The sequence below is a fragment of the Leucoraja erinacea genome, chromosome 34, assembly GCF_028641065.1.
Source record: "Leucoraja erinacea ecotype New England chromosome 34, Leri_hhj_1, whole genome shotgun sequence".
Lineage (NCBI taxonomy): Eukaryota > Metazoa > Chordata > Chondrichthyes > Rajiformes > Rajidae > Leucoraja > Leucoraja erinaceus.
In genome coordinates this window covers 6,623,682-6,640,591 of record NC_073410.1, presented here as the reverse complement: position 1 = coordinate 6,640,591, position 16,910 = coordinate 6,623,682, and the positions used below count along the sequence as shown (strand labels likewise).

At 43.7% G+C, this 16,910-nt stretch overlaps 2 protein-coding genes across 4 annotated transcripts in view; one reads left to right on the top strand and one right to left on the bottom strand.

Moving 5' to 3' along the window:
* Positions 1 to 16,910, top strand: part of cdh23 (cadherin-related 23) — a 533,293-nt gene that overhangs the window by 420,496 nt on the left and 95,887 nt on the right. The gene's annotated exons all lie outside the window — the stretch shown is intronic.
* vsir (V-set immunoregulatory receptor) overlaps positions 3,702 to 16,910 on the bottom strand; it is a 45,118-nt gene continuing 31,909 nt past the window's right edge. Inside the window, exons 4-8 of one of the 2 annotated variants that reach the window (XR_008726163.1) lie at positions 15,979 to 16,089; positions 13,402 to 13,429; positions 10,625 to 10,803; positions 4,250 to 7,776; positions 3,702 to 4,048 (exon numbers count right to left, since the gene is read on the bottom strand). Coding sequence is in view for 1 of the 2 variants with exons in the window: in XM_055661761.1 (XP_055517736.1) it covers positions 7,751 to 7,776; positions 10,625 to 10,803; positions 13,402 to 13,429; positions 15,979 to 16,089 (344 nt within the window). In the remaining variant the exon portion in view is untranslated. Of the gene's footprint in view, positions 7,777 to 10,624; positions 10,804 to 13,401; positions 13,430 to 15,978; positions 16,090 to 16,910 lie in introns of both variants that reach the window. The other variant, XM_055661761.1, reaches the window with a different exon arrangement.

The window sequence follows — 16,910 nt, the reverse complement described above, 5'->3', positions numbered from 1 at the left end:
GCTCCTGCTCTCTCCCCCCCCCCACAAAACCCACAGCCGGACGCACAAAGATCCAGTGTGCCGCGCCTGCAGTGGGGAAGCTGCCGAGCCGGCCCCCCCTTGCTCGCCCCCAAAGACCTGATCGGGCAGGATGGAGCAAGGCAGGTAGGAGAGGGACAGAGGTCAGGCCTATCATTCCCTCAAGCTCACCTGGATCGGGCACCGCTCATAAAACCTAGAGCAGACTGGACTTCGAACATGGCGCCAAAACATGGCGCCTCTTCATGCAGGGCAAGTGGACCATTACTGGACACTTTGCTAATCGGGGATTGTGCTTGGGTTTGGCAATGCTTTACTGAACTCTACGTAAGGAAAGAATTCCACTGTGCATTAGCACATGTGGCAAAACATCATTGAAATGCAGATGCTGGAGTCTTGAGCAAAACACATAAACACAAAGATACTCAGCGGGTCTGCCAGCATCTGTGGAGGGAATGGACAGGCAACGTTTCGGGTCAGGACTGTTCTCCAGATGCAATTGCTCTTCTGTGACCCATCCTCTCACCTTCAGCTGGAGGGATCACATTCAGCAAAGTCACAGCTAACAATGGGCACCAAATTGTGATCAAAAATCGATTAGGGAGGATGCATTTTAGACTTAGTCATAGAATTGTATTTGTATTAGAATTGCTAATGGTGGTCATTTGATGAAAGCTGCCTCACGAATGCTGCATTATCTGTTGCGCTCTTTGCTTACAGCACTGATGTGGTTAATCTTCGTTGTGTCAAGTAGCTAATCTAAGGAAAGTCAATCAATGCAGAAAACAAACAGTTGTTAATGTTGGATCATTTGAGACAGGAACTGGAGCACAGGCTAATGGAAGATGAAAGGAAATTTCTTGATTAGATTTAACTGCTGTGATTATCCCAGCTTTTAATGGGATCAAATCTTTTTTAACCGCTCGTTAATTAATTATATACAGAGTTCTGAATAATTAGAACCGTGTACTCTGCCAGACAAAGGTGCCAAGTGAGGCACTAGTTACACTCGGTTAGTTCCACTGATCCCAAACCGTCACCTATCCATGTTCTCCAGAGATGCCACAGTAGGCTGTGGAGGCCGAGTCAGTGGATATTTTTAAGGCGGAGGTTGATTGATTCTTGATTAGTATGGGTGTCAGGGGTTACAGTGAGAAGGCAGGAGAATGGGGTTGAGAGGGAGAGATAGATCAGCCATGATTGAATGGCGCAGTAGACTTGATGGGCCGAATGGCCTAATTCTGCACTTATCACGTATGATGATGCTGCCTGACCCTCTGAGTTACTCCAGCACATTGTACCATTCTTTATCAACCAACACATGTGGTTCCTTGCTCTCAACATCATCTGAAGACTCCTGAAACAAATACTGACTACGGACAGAGGAAAAGATTCACGATGTGACCAAGGCTTAGCCATCCTGAGACATGAAAAAGACCTCTACTACCTTCAGTGGCAGAGAATTCCACCACTCTGGATGAGAGAGTTTTTCCTCATCTCAGTTTTATATGGCCTCCCCTTTATTTTTAGACTGTGACCCCTGGTTCTGGACTACCCTATCATGTTCCTCCTCAAAAACATTTTCACCCAGAGAGATGTGAATTTGTGGAATTCTCTACCACAGAAGGCAGTAGAGGCCAATTCACTGGATGAATTAAAAAAGAGAGTTAGATAGAGCTCTTGGGGCTAGCGAAATCAAGGGATATCATGTAAAGTCTTTCCGCTGACTGGTTAGCACGCAACAAAAGCTGTTCACTGTACCTCTGTGCACGTGACTATAAACTAAACTAAATTAAACCAAACTATTCCAGCTACCATCCAAGCAGTGTTTTAATAAGGTTTAGTGTAACGCCCTTGCTTTTGTAAACTGTGAATAATCCCAATGAGTTTTTATTTTTCACCAGCCTCCATGAGAGTACCAGGTTGGTCACAAGTAACTCAAAAGTGATATCCCTTGATATGCTGCTTCTTGGAAGATAGGTGAGCAATCAGGATCCATCTCTGCATGGCACAGGTTCAACTAGCAGCAATGTAAATATATCTGTCCCCTTTACAACTCCTTTATGTTCACACCACTTTCATGTGGTGATCTGATTGCTCTGCTAACCAGTTGGACAGTGAGTGTAGTTTTTTTTTACAAAAGGTAGATGTGAGCTTACGGTTCATTTCAGATGGTTGTCAACTCTTAAGAATGTATTTGTGTTATTCTGCACCACATTACCTGACTTGTATAGAACATTAAGAACAGGAAACCTCAATGTAACAAGGGACACAGGTTTGTGCACCATGAGTCTCTTGTTTTTAGCATGGTAGCTATGTTTAGCAAATTCAGTTGAACTTTCCGGTGCCTGAATTTCCTTTCTGTTAATGTCCTAAATGTTTTGTTTAATTGGGTTCAACTCGTGCAGAAAGATACGAGCTGCTTTATGTTAAGAGAGGATTTTGGATTTTAATGGTGCAAAACATTTGCAAGTGAAATTTCAATGGAATGAGATACTTTTACGCATTGAGTCAAAGGGACCAGGGTCTTGTCTCTCATGTCCTGGCTGCACAAAGTCTTCTGCTGTTCTTGGTTCTTGGTCCTCCAAAATATTCCAAATGGAATTTAAACTGGAGGTTGATACAATCTCCATACTTGCCTTACTTCATAAATGGGCGGTTAGCTTTGCACCATTCAGAGCAACACACCCTGCTAGACTGGCACTCCATTCTCCACCCTCAACACTGCCTCTGTCCACCACCAGCACACAGCAGGTACAGTCTGTAGCACCCAGGAGATGCCCCTGAAAAACTTGACAATGCTTCCTTAACACCACACCCCAAATCCACAACCTCTGTTGAACTGAAGGGGAGGAACAGCAGACACAGATATCTAAGTTGGACACACATTGCTGTCGCTGGGTCAAAACCACTATAGAGGTGTTCCCTTACCACAAGAACTGCAGCAGACCGAGATGCAGCTCACTGTCAATGCTGAATTTGATTTCTCATGCATGCATGTGAATGTGTATGTGCAGAGTTTAGTAAGTAAGATTGGTGACAGGGAATATGTTGTTACAGTGATAACAGAGATGTGGTTTAGAAAGTAGCAGGACTGGGGATTAAATGTACATGCATAGAAATTGTTTTGCAAAGAATGAAATGGGTGGCAGCATAGAGACCAGCCAAGGTATTGAAACGCAGTAGAGAGAGGATGTTGCAAGGACAGAATCTGTCTGGAGAGAGTAACGGAAATGTTGCACTGGATGTATTTGGAATAATTTGGAAGTGGCAGAACAGATTGAGAGACTTTGCTGAGCCTTTATAAAGTTTCGATCCAGGCTCATCCCAATGTTCATATCGTATCATCATTTAGTTTAGAAATACAGTGGCCCTTCGGCCCACTGAGTCTGTACTGACCACCCATACACGCTAATTTCATGTTAACCCACTTTCGCATCCTACACACTAGGGGCAATTTACAGTGAACCTATGAACAGCACGTCTTTGGATTGTGGGCGGAAACCGGAGCAAGGGGATATTTTGGGCCGGGACCCTTCTTCAGACATATGGAGGCGGGACAAAATCGGGCAAGTGATAGGTGGATACAGATGAGGGGGCTTTGATTGGCAAATATTTATCCCACCACTAATCTTTAGTTAAGTTATTGAAGTGCGCAAGAACAGAGTTGAGTATTTCTACGAATGTAGCACAGGAACTTTTATTTGTTAGATTCGTTCAATTCATAGAAAGCTAATTTTTGATATAAAAATGTTACAACCATAAACTTCTAAGAGGTATTACAAAGAAGTCTCTTTCAAAGTAATTTACATATATTTTGAATAATTAACAAACATGGTTAACAAATATTTTATACATTTTGTTACATAAAAATATGATCCACGCATTGTTTCCAAGGAGATTTGATATTTGTAATTGTACATTAAAGAGATGGGATATAATTCTGAGAGTGTAGGAAGAAACTGCAGATGATGGTATATATTGAAGATAGACACAAAGTGCTGGAGTAACTCAGCGGGTCAGGCAGCATCTCTGGAGAACATGGATGGGTGATGTTTTGGGTTGGAATCCTTCTTCGGACTGCTTGACATTTAGGGTTGGAACCCGAACCGTCACCCATGCATGTTCTCCAGAGATGCTGCTTGACCCGCTGAGTTACTCCAGTACTCTGAAACGTCACCCATCCATGTTCTCCAGAGATGCTGCCTGACCCGCAGAGTTAGTCCAGCACTTTGTGTCTATAATTCGGAAAGAGACTGGGCACTCATTCCAGGAAGAATGACTACGTGAGGATCTGATAATTGCACACTCTGTGAACAACATATCCTCAGCCATTTGAACTTGTCCTTTATTGTCGGGTCTTTCTCTCGTATCAACATCAAGCGTGCGAGTAGGGGTGGCAGTCCCCACACACCACACCAAATAGCAATCACGTATGTGTTTTCATGTAAGGCACCCATCCAACACTGGTCAGACCCAACTTCTGTTGAAATGCATTAATGACATCTTTTGGTGGTAGAACAGTTTGCCCATGGAGAAGATTTGATTTCCAATTTCACTGAAAGAAGTGTTTCTTTTTCAAATGAGAATGACTTCAGTCCAGAAAGAAGGTGGGGCGAGTTAGAAGGTATTTGTTTCTTCTAATGCGTCTCCTCTCCACAATGCCGAGCTTTTCTCTCTGTCTTGACATGAAGTTTGACCACCATTGGCAACATGGGGTCTCTTTGCATTGGCGCAAGGCTTTGACAAGTAAATGCACCATCTATAAAGGCCCTGTCCCACTCTCCCGAGTTACTCACAAACTCTCCCGAGTTTTCCCCTTGATTCGAACTGGGAGAATTACGATAATAGACGTTCGTAGGCACTCGGGGCTCCTTCGAGCTCGCTACCGACATTCCCCGACATTCCCAGAGTTCGAATCAAGGGGAAAACTCGGGAGAGTTCGTGAGTAACTCGGGGAAAGTGGGACAGGCCCTTAACTTGGAATTCATGGAACAGATAGAAAGGTTCCCCATGTCCTCTGGAGAGACAGATCCACAGTTATATACAATGTTTCTTACTTATATACAAACAGTTCGAAAGGAAGAGCATATATCAACAAATAAGCAACCAGTACACTCGATTCCCATCAAATACCTCCATGGACAAACTAAGTGGTTGTGGTTGAAAGAGCTATATTGGTCAAGCTACCATGGGAATACTTCCTGGAATAGCATCACAGGATATTTAAACATCCAATGGAGAAATAGCATCAATATAGTAACATTAACCTGTACTGGATTTTCCAAACCACATCAATTCCAATGATGTATGTATGAAATGCTGTTTAACACACAAACACAGCAGATAATTTGTGCTCCTGTAAATAGCAAAGAAGAAAAGTCTGGAGAGATGAGGGATAAATATAGGCCTGCACGTGTGAAAGATTGCTCTTCGAATAATGACAATTGACAATAGGAGCAGGAGTAGGCCATTCGGCCCTACGAGCCAGCTCCACCATTAACTGTGATCATGCTTCTTGATGGGAAAGACAGAGCCTTATTTTACCATCTCATCCAAAAGACAACCACACTGGGATAAATCATTGAGCAGAGGTTTCTGGTGTGGACTTTTGGTGAATAGAGATTTAGGTGCAGATGTCCTATCTGCTGTTTGTGGCGGCTTGCTGTGTATAAATTAATCCTTACACGTGTTTTATTACGAAAATCACTTCTCTTCAAAATCTTTGGGGGCTGTGAGTTCGGATGTTCTTGTAAGGAAGTGAAAGGTGAAGATATTTATTAATTTCCTTAATCTTGGTTGAAATGAAATGCCTGGAATTATAGTTATTCTCAAGTGCAACATAATTCACTGTAAAGTACTTTAACGAGAAAAGGGGCTGGGAGATGGGACAATTGGAGGTCGTCTAAAATTGGAGAATTCAATGTTCACACTGAGTCGTGAGCAACCCAAGCAGAATATGTGCTGTACGCATGCAATCCACATGCAAACATCACGTCACCATGTTCTCCAGAGATGTTGCCTGGCCTGCTGAGTTACTCTGGCATTTTGTGCCTATCTTCACTGAGTTACACCAGCACTTTGTGTCCTTTTGAGCATTTGAAGCACATGTATTTGAGATGTGCAACAATTTCCATCCCGGCTGATGTCCCGCTGGGTAGGTGTGTTCACTGCACCCACCTAGACGTGACCTGCTTTGAACAGGTTGCAGAGCTGGGGGCTGGTGTTCAGCTGTTGTGATCACCTCGTCATGCGAGGGTCCCCTCGCCCAACAGCCTGCCCCCCTCGCCTCCCTGCCCACTGTTTACTGCCACCGTGTGATGCATCTGCTGCAATGCAGTGAACCTTCCAGCAGCCTGAAGTGTCAGCCATGACTCAGGCCTTGCGAGAACATCTCTAATCTTATCTGATAAGCCTCCAGGAACAGTGCTTTTCAGAACAATAACTGCATTAAAGGAACTGTGTGTATTGATGCAGAAAAAAGAATGGAGAAGGGTTTCGGCCTGAAACGTTGCCTATTTCCTTCACACCATCGATGCTGCTAAACCCGCTGAGTTTCTCCAGCACTTTTGTGTCTATCTGCAAATGCTGATTTAAACTGAAGATAGACACAAAAAGGTGGAGTAACTCAGCCGGTCAGACAGCATCTCTGGAGACAAGGAATAGGTGGTTTATTGGGTCCAGACCCATCTTCAGACCCTTCTTCAGTTATTCTGCTATGGGCCAAGTCTCACATCTCGTCCTCTCCCTCCCCTCCTCAAGCTCTCAAAGTATTCTAAGTAGAAGATACTCATATAGTGTGCAACACAGGAACAGGCCCTTAGCCCACTGAGTCTATGTTGACTATGAAGCACTCATTAATGCAATTTTTTTTTTAAATCTCTCTATATTCCCTTCAACTTCCTCTGCACATTAGGACACTTCACAATTCACCTACTAACCCGTACATTTTAGGATGTGGGAGGAAACCCGTATGGACTCGTGCAAACTCCACACAGTCAGCGTGGAGGTCAGGATTGAATCTGAGCCACTGTAGCTCTGTGAACTGCAGCACTCTGCCACTCACATTGACACAAAAAGCAAGTGAGGGAAAAGGTTATCATTTATGGAGCTATAGTTGTGACTAAATAATTGCAGTGAGCATTACACTTGGCACATGTGCACCTGGCTGGTACAGACCTTGGGGGACAGAGCAACAGTCTCTGACAGGGTCTCGTCCTCCCCGAGTTCACTGTTTCGAGACTCCCTCTGGAGATTGAGAGTTAGACAGCTTTATGTTTGTGCCTGGGCATCACTGGCTGGAGGAAAGGAGAGGATTTGAAGAAAAACACACAGAGATATTCCGTACAGAGGAAAATGCATTAATCCACATCTACTAATGACTCACATTTTGGGAGCAGTGCACCAAGCTTACACCAACATTTTGGTGCAATAATAATTGATGATCATGTTCGGTCATTTCCCCAAATATAGACATTGTCTCCTTGTTAATAAAACAGAATGTACCACTGCGCAATCCTTCATCCTCGTCCCTGTTGGAACTTAAAATGGACGAAGACCTTTGGTCCTGAATTTCCAACAAAGCCTGGTTGCCGTCTATTGCTGCCACGTTTGTGTGGAATATATTTCATTGCGTAGCCCATAGCAGTAAATACTCTTGACAATTTGTGCCACCTTATGTCTTCCTGCTCCAGCCAAGGTCCCATTTGTGATACCATCCAGACGTGTCCGATCAGTATGGAGAGTCTGGCACCAGTTCTGCAGGCAGAACAGAAATGAGATTACCGTCGGCATTTATTACTGATTTGATATCCAGATACAGTTCTGCTATAATGCGGGTTTCCATAACACAAATTCGATATAACGAGGAATGAATTAGGAAATACGAGGAATTACCAGGCCGTCACGGGGAGAACATACAAACTGCATACAGACAGCACCCGTAGTCAGGATTGGACTGGGTCTCATGCGCTGTAAAGCAGTCACAATCCGGCCGTGCTCCCCCCCCAATTCTTTTTTAAAAAAGTAGCTGGAGCTGTACTTATTCTCGTTAACCAAAGATCTAGCGTGATGAATAAGCGGGAACATAATTGTAGAGTTACAATTTAAAAAGTTGCGGTGAAGTTTTGAACATTGCAATGAGTTTCCGTGCTGAGGTCTAGTGTACCTGACTTTATATTATCAGGAAGTGGGTGCTTTTGGAGCTATACTCTGTGAGGTGACTTTCAGTCTACTTAGTGGGTTAAACCCAAACACTGGGGCACAGTCTTTTACTGGGATTCCATCTGATGATTATGCAAAAACACTTCTTAATTTGTATGTAATTCCAGCTGCCTCTTGGCTACATTTGGCATTTTGGAAAATAAAAATGGAAAGATTGTTGATTACTTCTTCCATAAGGTGACGGATATTTTTGCACCTCGTCACCAAGGAATGTTGTGTGGGACAGCATTTGCACAGAGCCAAATTAAAATCTTAGCCTCCAGTGAATTACGTCTGTGCATTTTAATCTTCCAGCCCTCCAAGATTTTTATATTCTTCAAATTTGAACATCTTGCTCACTGCAAATTTTACTCGCCACCACCCCAACTTCCTTCACTCCCCAATCTCCCTGTCTTCCCAACCTCTGCCGCCGTCCTCCCCGACCATATCCCACAGTTTAACAGGCACCAAACTTTGGCCTCTCTCCTTAAATTCCTGTTCTGAACTTTCTTCCTCTTCAGACCCAACTTACAATTTGAGACTTGGCTGAATGTTTGACGATCTGCCCAAATTTCTCTCATTATATCTCGATGTCAAATTGTGTTTGATGTCATTCTTTTTGCAAGACCTTTGGACTTTTGAATGTGTTAAATACTCAAGAGTCAAGAGAGAGTCAAGAATATTGTCAAATGTCCCAGATGGAACAATGAGATTCTTAAATGTAGCCAATAATAAATTGGAGACAATACTCCAATGTAAACTGGGTCTGTTGTAGTCCTCTGGTGCTTGGATGCTGCAGAAATGCTTGCATTATTGAAATGGTGCACAAGCATGGTTGTGCACCAGTTAGTATTGCATAAACTAACCATCTTTGCAAAACATTTAGCTGTTAACCACAACACCCCTATCTTGGCAGGTATGCTCCCGGTTTGGGTGTTCGAACCTATCTCTTCAAGACTGTTTTTTAACACCTCAAAGATTCATCAAGTAAGATATCAATTAAAAACGTCTGATAAGCCCAGCAGGTCCGATATATTTTTAACAACTTCTTTCTCCTCTAAAAGAAGGTTCAGCATCTTAAAGTGGGCTTGAGAAATATATTATGGAAGGTGTATAAAATATAAGAAAGTGGTTTAAAGTAAAGACTGTTCTCAAGTTTAGGTTGGCTATGTTTTGTGTTCTTCGTTTCCTCCTGCCCCTCCCCCTTCAACAGTGACTCTTATTCTCCACTTCTCACCCCACCCTTACTAACCACCTCCTCCAGATCGCCCACCTCCCCCGTTCCCTCCTCGCCTGTTCTCTCTCCATCCCGCTTTTGTGTCCCAGTGCGCTCCCTCGCCCCGAGCCTCACTGTTCCTCCTCACGTTCAGGACTCAATGATGAGAGTTACGGGAGGCTGGATAGGCTGGGACTTTTTCTCTGTAGTGTTGGAGGCTGAGGGGTGACGTTATCGAGGGTCACGAGGGGACAAGGATGAAGTCACCGCCTTTTGTCCAGGATACAGTCCAGAACTAGTAGGGATAAATGAGAGGGGGAAATGTAGAAGAGATCTGAGGAGCCACGGAGACAAGGATGAGCTGCCAGAGGCAATGGTAGAGGCAGGAACAGTGACAACATTTAAAAGACATTTTGACAAGTACATGGATAGGAAATGATGGGAGGGAAATGGGCTAAATGCAGGAGAGCAGGACTAGTTCAGTTCTAAAACCTGGCCAGCATGGATGAGTTGGGCTGAAGGGCATGTTTCTATGCTGTGTGATCCATTCATTTACAGGCTTGGTGCCCATTTGTTGCCCTTTAACTTCATTTCTCCAAGCCCCCATCTCTTTCCCACTCATTCTCTATTTTTCTCTCTGCTTCACAGATTTCTCTCTCCCTCTGTCACATACTATCTCTGCCACACACTCACTCTGTCTCAAGGGCTTGTCCCGTTTGGGCGTCATGCAGGTGGCGTGCAAAGATTTTGTGAATCCCAAATTCCCGGGGCGCCGCGCGCGACCGGGCGTCACTGCCTACGCCACCACGTCTCACCACGCGCGTGACGGGTAAATGATGTAGCGTAAATGACGTGCAAATAACGCCCAAGTGGGACAGACGCTTAACACACTCCCTGTCTTTCTCACCCAAGCACTCGCTCATACATACTCTCCCTCTCTCACGCCCTCCCCCTCTCACGCTCTCCCTCTCTCACGCTCTCCCCCTCTCACGCTCTCCCCCTCTCACACTCTCTCCATCCCACGCTCTCCCCCTCTCACACTCTCCCTCTCACAGTCTAACACAGTCTGTCTATAACCAGTGCATCATTCAGTGCATTTGCAATGGGTTCTGTGCGAATCCTTTCCCACTTGCGTGCGCTTGTTTCTGTATCGTGCCCGTACAGTCAGTGTATAAAGAGAACACTTACCCAGTATTGGGAAGAATCGCTGTGCAGCCACGGGGGATGCTGGGGTGTTGGGCTCGGAGAGCAGGTGCCGATCGGATTCGGACAGAATTCGCCCACTGATGGGCGGCGCTCGAGGTTTCACTTCTGAATTGTGCGTCGAGATTTCCTCAAATACTGGATTCTCTACTCCTATCACCTCGCTATGAAAGTAGAGAAACAACACGGCTCAGCGTATAGGAACAAGGAACTGCAGGTGCTGGTTTACACAAAAGGACACAAAGTGCTGGAGTGATTCAAGCAGCAACTCTGGAGAACATGAATGGGTGACATTTCGGATCGGGACTGTTCTTCAGACCTTCCTGCAAAGTGCCTATGGGAGTCTAATTTTCAGCATATGAGCTTTGCTGGCTAGACCCTTCCTTTGGAAGATGGGAGTGAACAACCTTCTTTGATCCCTGCAGTCCTTCTGATGAAGGTATTCCTTCAAGGCTCTTGGATATGGTGTTTCAGAATTTGGACCCGGCAATGATAAAACAATTTTTTTTAATTTTATTTTATTTATTTATTCCGAACAAGTAAAGACATTAAAGACATTAATAGTAACAAAATCAAAATTATCAAACAATTGGACATTATAATCAATATTTACAAGCAATGAAAATAACAAAAAGCAAATTTCCAATGTCCAACTCTGTGTCTGTACAAGCTCGAAAAGGAGTGAGAAGAAGAATAACTTATAAAATCTCACCCCTTTCCCCAACACTTCTAACTTATTTAAAAATCAATTAATTAATAATAATAATACTACCCCAGGCAATTTCCCATAATACCTACAGACATATATATACATACAACTATTTTTATCATATAATGACTTAAACATAGCAATAAATGTTTCATAAGCACTATCAATGTCTCTTTTTTGGTATATTATGTCCCAATTTTGTACCAATAAATCCTTTTTTAGTGCATTGATAGCTTCCTCCGATCTCACTCGTCTATATTCTGTTAGTTTATTTGGTTTGTTGTTCCTGTGGATATTATCATAAACTATAAAAACTGGCAGGTGGTCACTTATATCATTAATTAATAATCCACTTACTATTTTATTTTCAACATCATTGTTGAATATATTGTCAATGAGTGTAGCACAATGGGAAGTAATTCTACTCGGTCTAGTGATTTGGGGAAATAGGCTCATACTGTACATTGTATTCATAAAATCTTCTGTAAGGTTGTGATGATTAGGATTTAGTAGGTCAATATTGAAATCTCCACATAAAAAAACTGATTTACTACTTGTTATTGAAAACATACTCTCCATCCAACCCCTGAAGATTTCAATACTTGACCCCGGTGCCCTATATATATACAAATAATGATTATATTTTTATTTCCACCATTAAATATTTCTATAGTTATACATTCATGCAGATTGTCAACCACAGTTGTCAATAACAACAGTTGTCAATAACACACACAATAACAACATACTTATGTTTCAGGATAGTGTGTGCATATGTTCCATGGAAGGTCATGGGGTGCCTCATTTGATGAGAAATGATGAAGGGGTTTGAATATTGTGCAATCAACAGTGGCCTTACAATGGATTGGAATGACCATCAATAAAGCTGCCAACAATGATTTGATCAAGGACACTGCCCAGGGGATCTCCTGCAGTCATGCCCTCGGCCTGGGATCGTCGATGTCCAACAGCCATGAACATCTACCTTTGTGCCAGCCGTGAATCCAACCACTGGAGATTTTTCCTTTGATACCCATTGACTTCAGTAGGGCCCTTTGAAGCCACACCTGGTCAAATGATGTCAAGGGCAGTCACTCGAAGCACACCTGTGCAACATAGCTCTGGCCCCTGTTTGGATCAAGGCCTTGGGCCTGAGGTCACGTATTCTGATAAAACTCAAACTAGGTTTCAGTCTGAAGAAGGGTTTCCGACTGGAAATATCGCCTATTCTGTTTCTTCAGAGATGTTGCCTGACCCACTGAGTTACTCCAGCATCCTGTGTCTATCTAGAATTCAGTGGAATGTAATGCCCAATAGCACCATCAACATCACTTTGTTGATGTTTGAAAATGATTGAGTTGACAATGTTTAGGTGATTGGATTTGCCCTGCTTTCGTTGGACGGGATACAACAGGGTCATTTTCCGCATTGCTGGGTAGATGCTAGTTTTGTTGATGTTCTGGAACAGCCTGGTTAAAGGTGGCACTAGTGTAGGAGTTAGACAAAAATGCTGGAGAAACTAAGCGGGTGCAGCAACACCTATGGAGCGAAGGAAATAGACAACGTTTCGGGCTGAAACCCTTCTTCAGACTAGTGTAAGAGTGCTGGACTTCAATATTAGACCTGGGATGCAGCCTGGTCCCATTGTCTTTAGTGCATCCAGTGCTCACAGCCATTTCCCAATGTCACATTGAGTGAATCAAAATGGTTAAGGAGTGGCTTATGTGATGGTGAAGATAGTGGATAGAAGATATGATAGCAAATCATCGGTGGGGGTGTTGTGCAGCTCCACACTGCGACTGCCCAAATATCACCGTGCCTCCACAGTGACTGGAGAGAAACACAAATCTGATGGTTCATCATCTATTTGCCTTTACCCTTCCAGTAGCTGCCCACCTCCCCAGCCCTACCACCGCCCCCTAGTCCGCCTAGTGCCCAGTTAGTCTCTGTATGATTCCCACTTCCACAATCTATCCGCACACTTGGATGATCTGGCAAAGAAAAGGGGAATGTCCCCAAGAGCTTAAAGACTTGTAACAGTTGGGGAACTTACCTGTCCATTCGGACAAGCTCATGCGCTCCTGCAATGAAAAAGAAATGAGGTGAGAAAAAGACAAACATTTCAAATGAAGATTTCAATAGAAAAGACACAGGCAATGTTGAACGTTTAATGTTTACATTGCATCTAAGTTCACAAGATATAGGAGCAGAATTAGGCCATTCGGACCATCAAATCTAGTCTGTCTATCAATCATAGCTGATCCATCTTTCCCTCTCAACCCCCTTCCCCTGCCATCTCGCCATAACCCCTGACAACCGCACTAATGAAGAATCTATCAAATCTTCACCTTAAAAATATCCATTGACGGCTTCCGCAGCTGCCTGTGGCAAGCTCTGCATTACAGTGGACTATTGGACATGGTGGGTCCACACAAAGCCTCCTTGTATCCATCTCTATGTTACGCAGCCTTCCACAGTCTCCTTGATGGGTTTAGCAGGCTTCCCCTTTAATGGGCTTCACCTGTTTAAAGGTTAATTTCCAGAGGGACATTGGGCGGTGTTGATGCTGATGCTTTACTCTGTACCAACTTGGCTGCATCATGGAGCGATGTGCGGGAGTAGGAAAGTGTCGTGTGATGCCTGATTATCATCAGCTGTAGCAGAAACCTCAGACATTTTTGTTAAACCCTGTTTTAATCTGGTGAGGATATCACCTACTAAATTCTGCTGATTATGTTAGACTTTCTCTGACTATCAAACCACAAGCCCCAAGCGTTTTGATTAAGTTGACGTTGCAGAACGGAATTGGCGAGGTGCTGCCTACAAAGTGAGTTTGGCTCCATGGCTGTGCCCGAGGGAATCAGAAAGAGCAACACGAGATGCCCGCTGACTCTGTGAGTCACGATGCTCTTTCTGATGCCACAAGTTGCAACCAAGAAGTCAGCGTCCCCGTTCAATAACGTTGTGGTTGATACTCAACAAATTTCCACCTGATCTCCATAATCTTTGATGACACAATCATAAAACACCTCGTATCCTGAGATCTCCTTCTTGGTTGCATTAACAACAAATTGGAGCAGAAAATGACAAAGTTCAGTGCATTTGTCAACCTGAAGCTATACTCCCCTCGCTCTGCATTCTCCAGATTGAGGAACCGGTCGCTTAGCATCACCCTGTTAATCCTTTCAAGGTTTGTTTTATTTAGATTACTTGATTTTCTTGTCAACGCTATTGGGTTTGATCCCAATCGACGTGATCTCTCCTTAATCCTCTTACCAAGTATCTGAGATAATGCAGGTGAAAATGTATCTGGTAATGCATGAGATTCATTTAGTTTGGAGACACAGCGTGGAAACAGGCCTTTAAGGTGCTCCACCGAGTCTGCGCCAAACTAGTTCTATCCTACACGCAAGGGACAATTTACAGAAGCCAATTAACCTACAAACCTGCACGTCTTTGGAATGTGAGTGGAAACTGGAGCACCCGAAAGAAACCCAGGAAGTCACAGGGAGAACGCACAGACGCTGCACAGACAGGACCTGTAGTCAGGATCGAGCCCAAGTCTCTGGTGCTGTAAGGAGCATGTAAGATGCTTCACCAGGTTAAAGGTTTGTTTTGTGCAAGGACGTTTGTCGGTGTTGATGCTACATCAACTTGGCTGCATCATGGAGCGTTGTGCAGGAGTAGGTAAGTGCAGTGTGATGTCTGATTATCATCTGCAGTAGCAAAATCCTCTGAAAATCTTTTGGTACTGTCAGATTTTGTGGAGCAGGCTTGGTAGCAAATCAGTTATTGCAGGGCAATCTGGGAATAGGTAGAACCCTGCTGGTGAGTCTGGTGGTGAGGGTTTCATTGCAGGGTAAGTCTGGTCATGCTTGAATTATTGATGGGTAGATCTGGTCATATGCAAGACTTTAGGGTGCATGGTTAATAATGAATAAATCATTGCAGAGTGAGTTCATGCTTGTTCATTACGAGGTGGATCGGTCATGGCCGAGTATGTGAGGAAGTATTAACAACTGCAGCCTGCATCTGGAGGTATCATGAATACTCTGGGGTGCATCTGGATGTGCAGCAGTCACTGCACAGCATGACAAGGTGAGTCTGTAAATATACAAGTCAATGCAGGGCTGGTCAATGCTGGTCCATTTCATTGCTGCAGGTTACCACTGAGAGAATATCATTCATGCTAAAACCCCTCTGTACACGTGTGGAGGTTGCTGTATCCAGGGACAATTATTTGATTTGATTATTTTGTTTTGCAATATGATTTTTTTTTTATTGATGCTATTTGGAAATGATGTGAATGCTGTACATCAGCCCAAAGCCGTGCAATTCTGAGCTCCACATTTCCAAAGCCTCGCCAACTAGATGCGTGAGTAAGAAGGAAGCTGGTTTACACTGACGATAGACACAAAATGCTCAGCTCACAAAATGCTGGAGTAACTCAGCGGGACAGGCAGCAACTCTGCAGAGGGGTGGGTAACGTTTCGGGTCGAGACTTTTCTTACAGTCTGAATAAACGTGTCGACCCGAAACGTCACACATTCCTTCTCTCCAGAGACGCTGCACGCTGAGTTACTCCAGCATTTTGTGTCTCACTAGATGCTCGAGTTGATCTGTTACTTACTTCTCCTGGCACCCGTCTCCTGCCTCTGTTTGTATATGAGCAGTAGAATCAAGGGGAGCGACAAGATGGTGATCACGCATCCCATGGTGGCCAACGCGATAGCTGTGGTGGCTGGGGTAATAATCAAAAGCCATGTGATTATTCAGTGTGTCAGATACCAGCACTGAATGGAACTAAGATACACAAGTACAACATTGGAGAATGAAACAGCCCGTCATGCATTTTGGTCCTCATTGCACAGTAAATATTTCATTTCAATATATATATAGAACTGGGATTCCCAATCCTTTTTATCCCGTTTACCCCTGACAACTCTAATAGCACATAACAATGTTATTTCACTTATTTATGAACAACTAATGATGAACAGACACCGGTATGCCAGAACCAAACACAGTCAGTCAATGAGAAAAAATATGTACAAATCCAGAATCAAGGGTTTCGGCCCGAAACGTTGCCTATTTCCTTCGCTCCATAGAGGCTGCTGCACCCGCTGAGTTTCTCCAGCATTTTTGTCTACCTTCAACAAATTTACCCACTGGGTCGATGAAATTTACCACCTGGGGGTACATTTACCCCAGGTTGGGAACCCTTGATATAGAAGATAGACACAAAAAACTGGATCAATTCAGCGGGTCAGACAGCATCTCTGGAGAAAAGGAATAGGTGAAGTTTTGGGTCGAGACCCTTCTTCAGTCTGAAGAAGGGTCTCAACCCGAAATATCATCTATTCCTTTTCTCCAGAGATGATGCCTGTCCCGCTGAGTTACTCCGGCTTTTTATGTCTATCTTCTGTATACACCAGCATCTGCAGTTCCTTCCTACAAACTCATTGTTTTTTTAGTTCTCTTTGGATGTTACTAATAATTTGCTATCACATGTGCAATCAAGATACTTTTTCACAGCGTACATCATTATTCTGAATAGCTAGA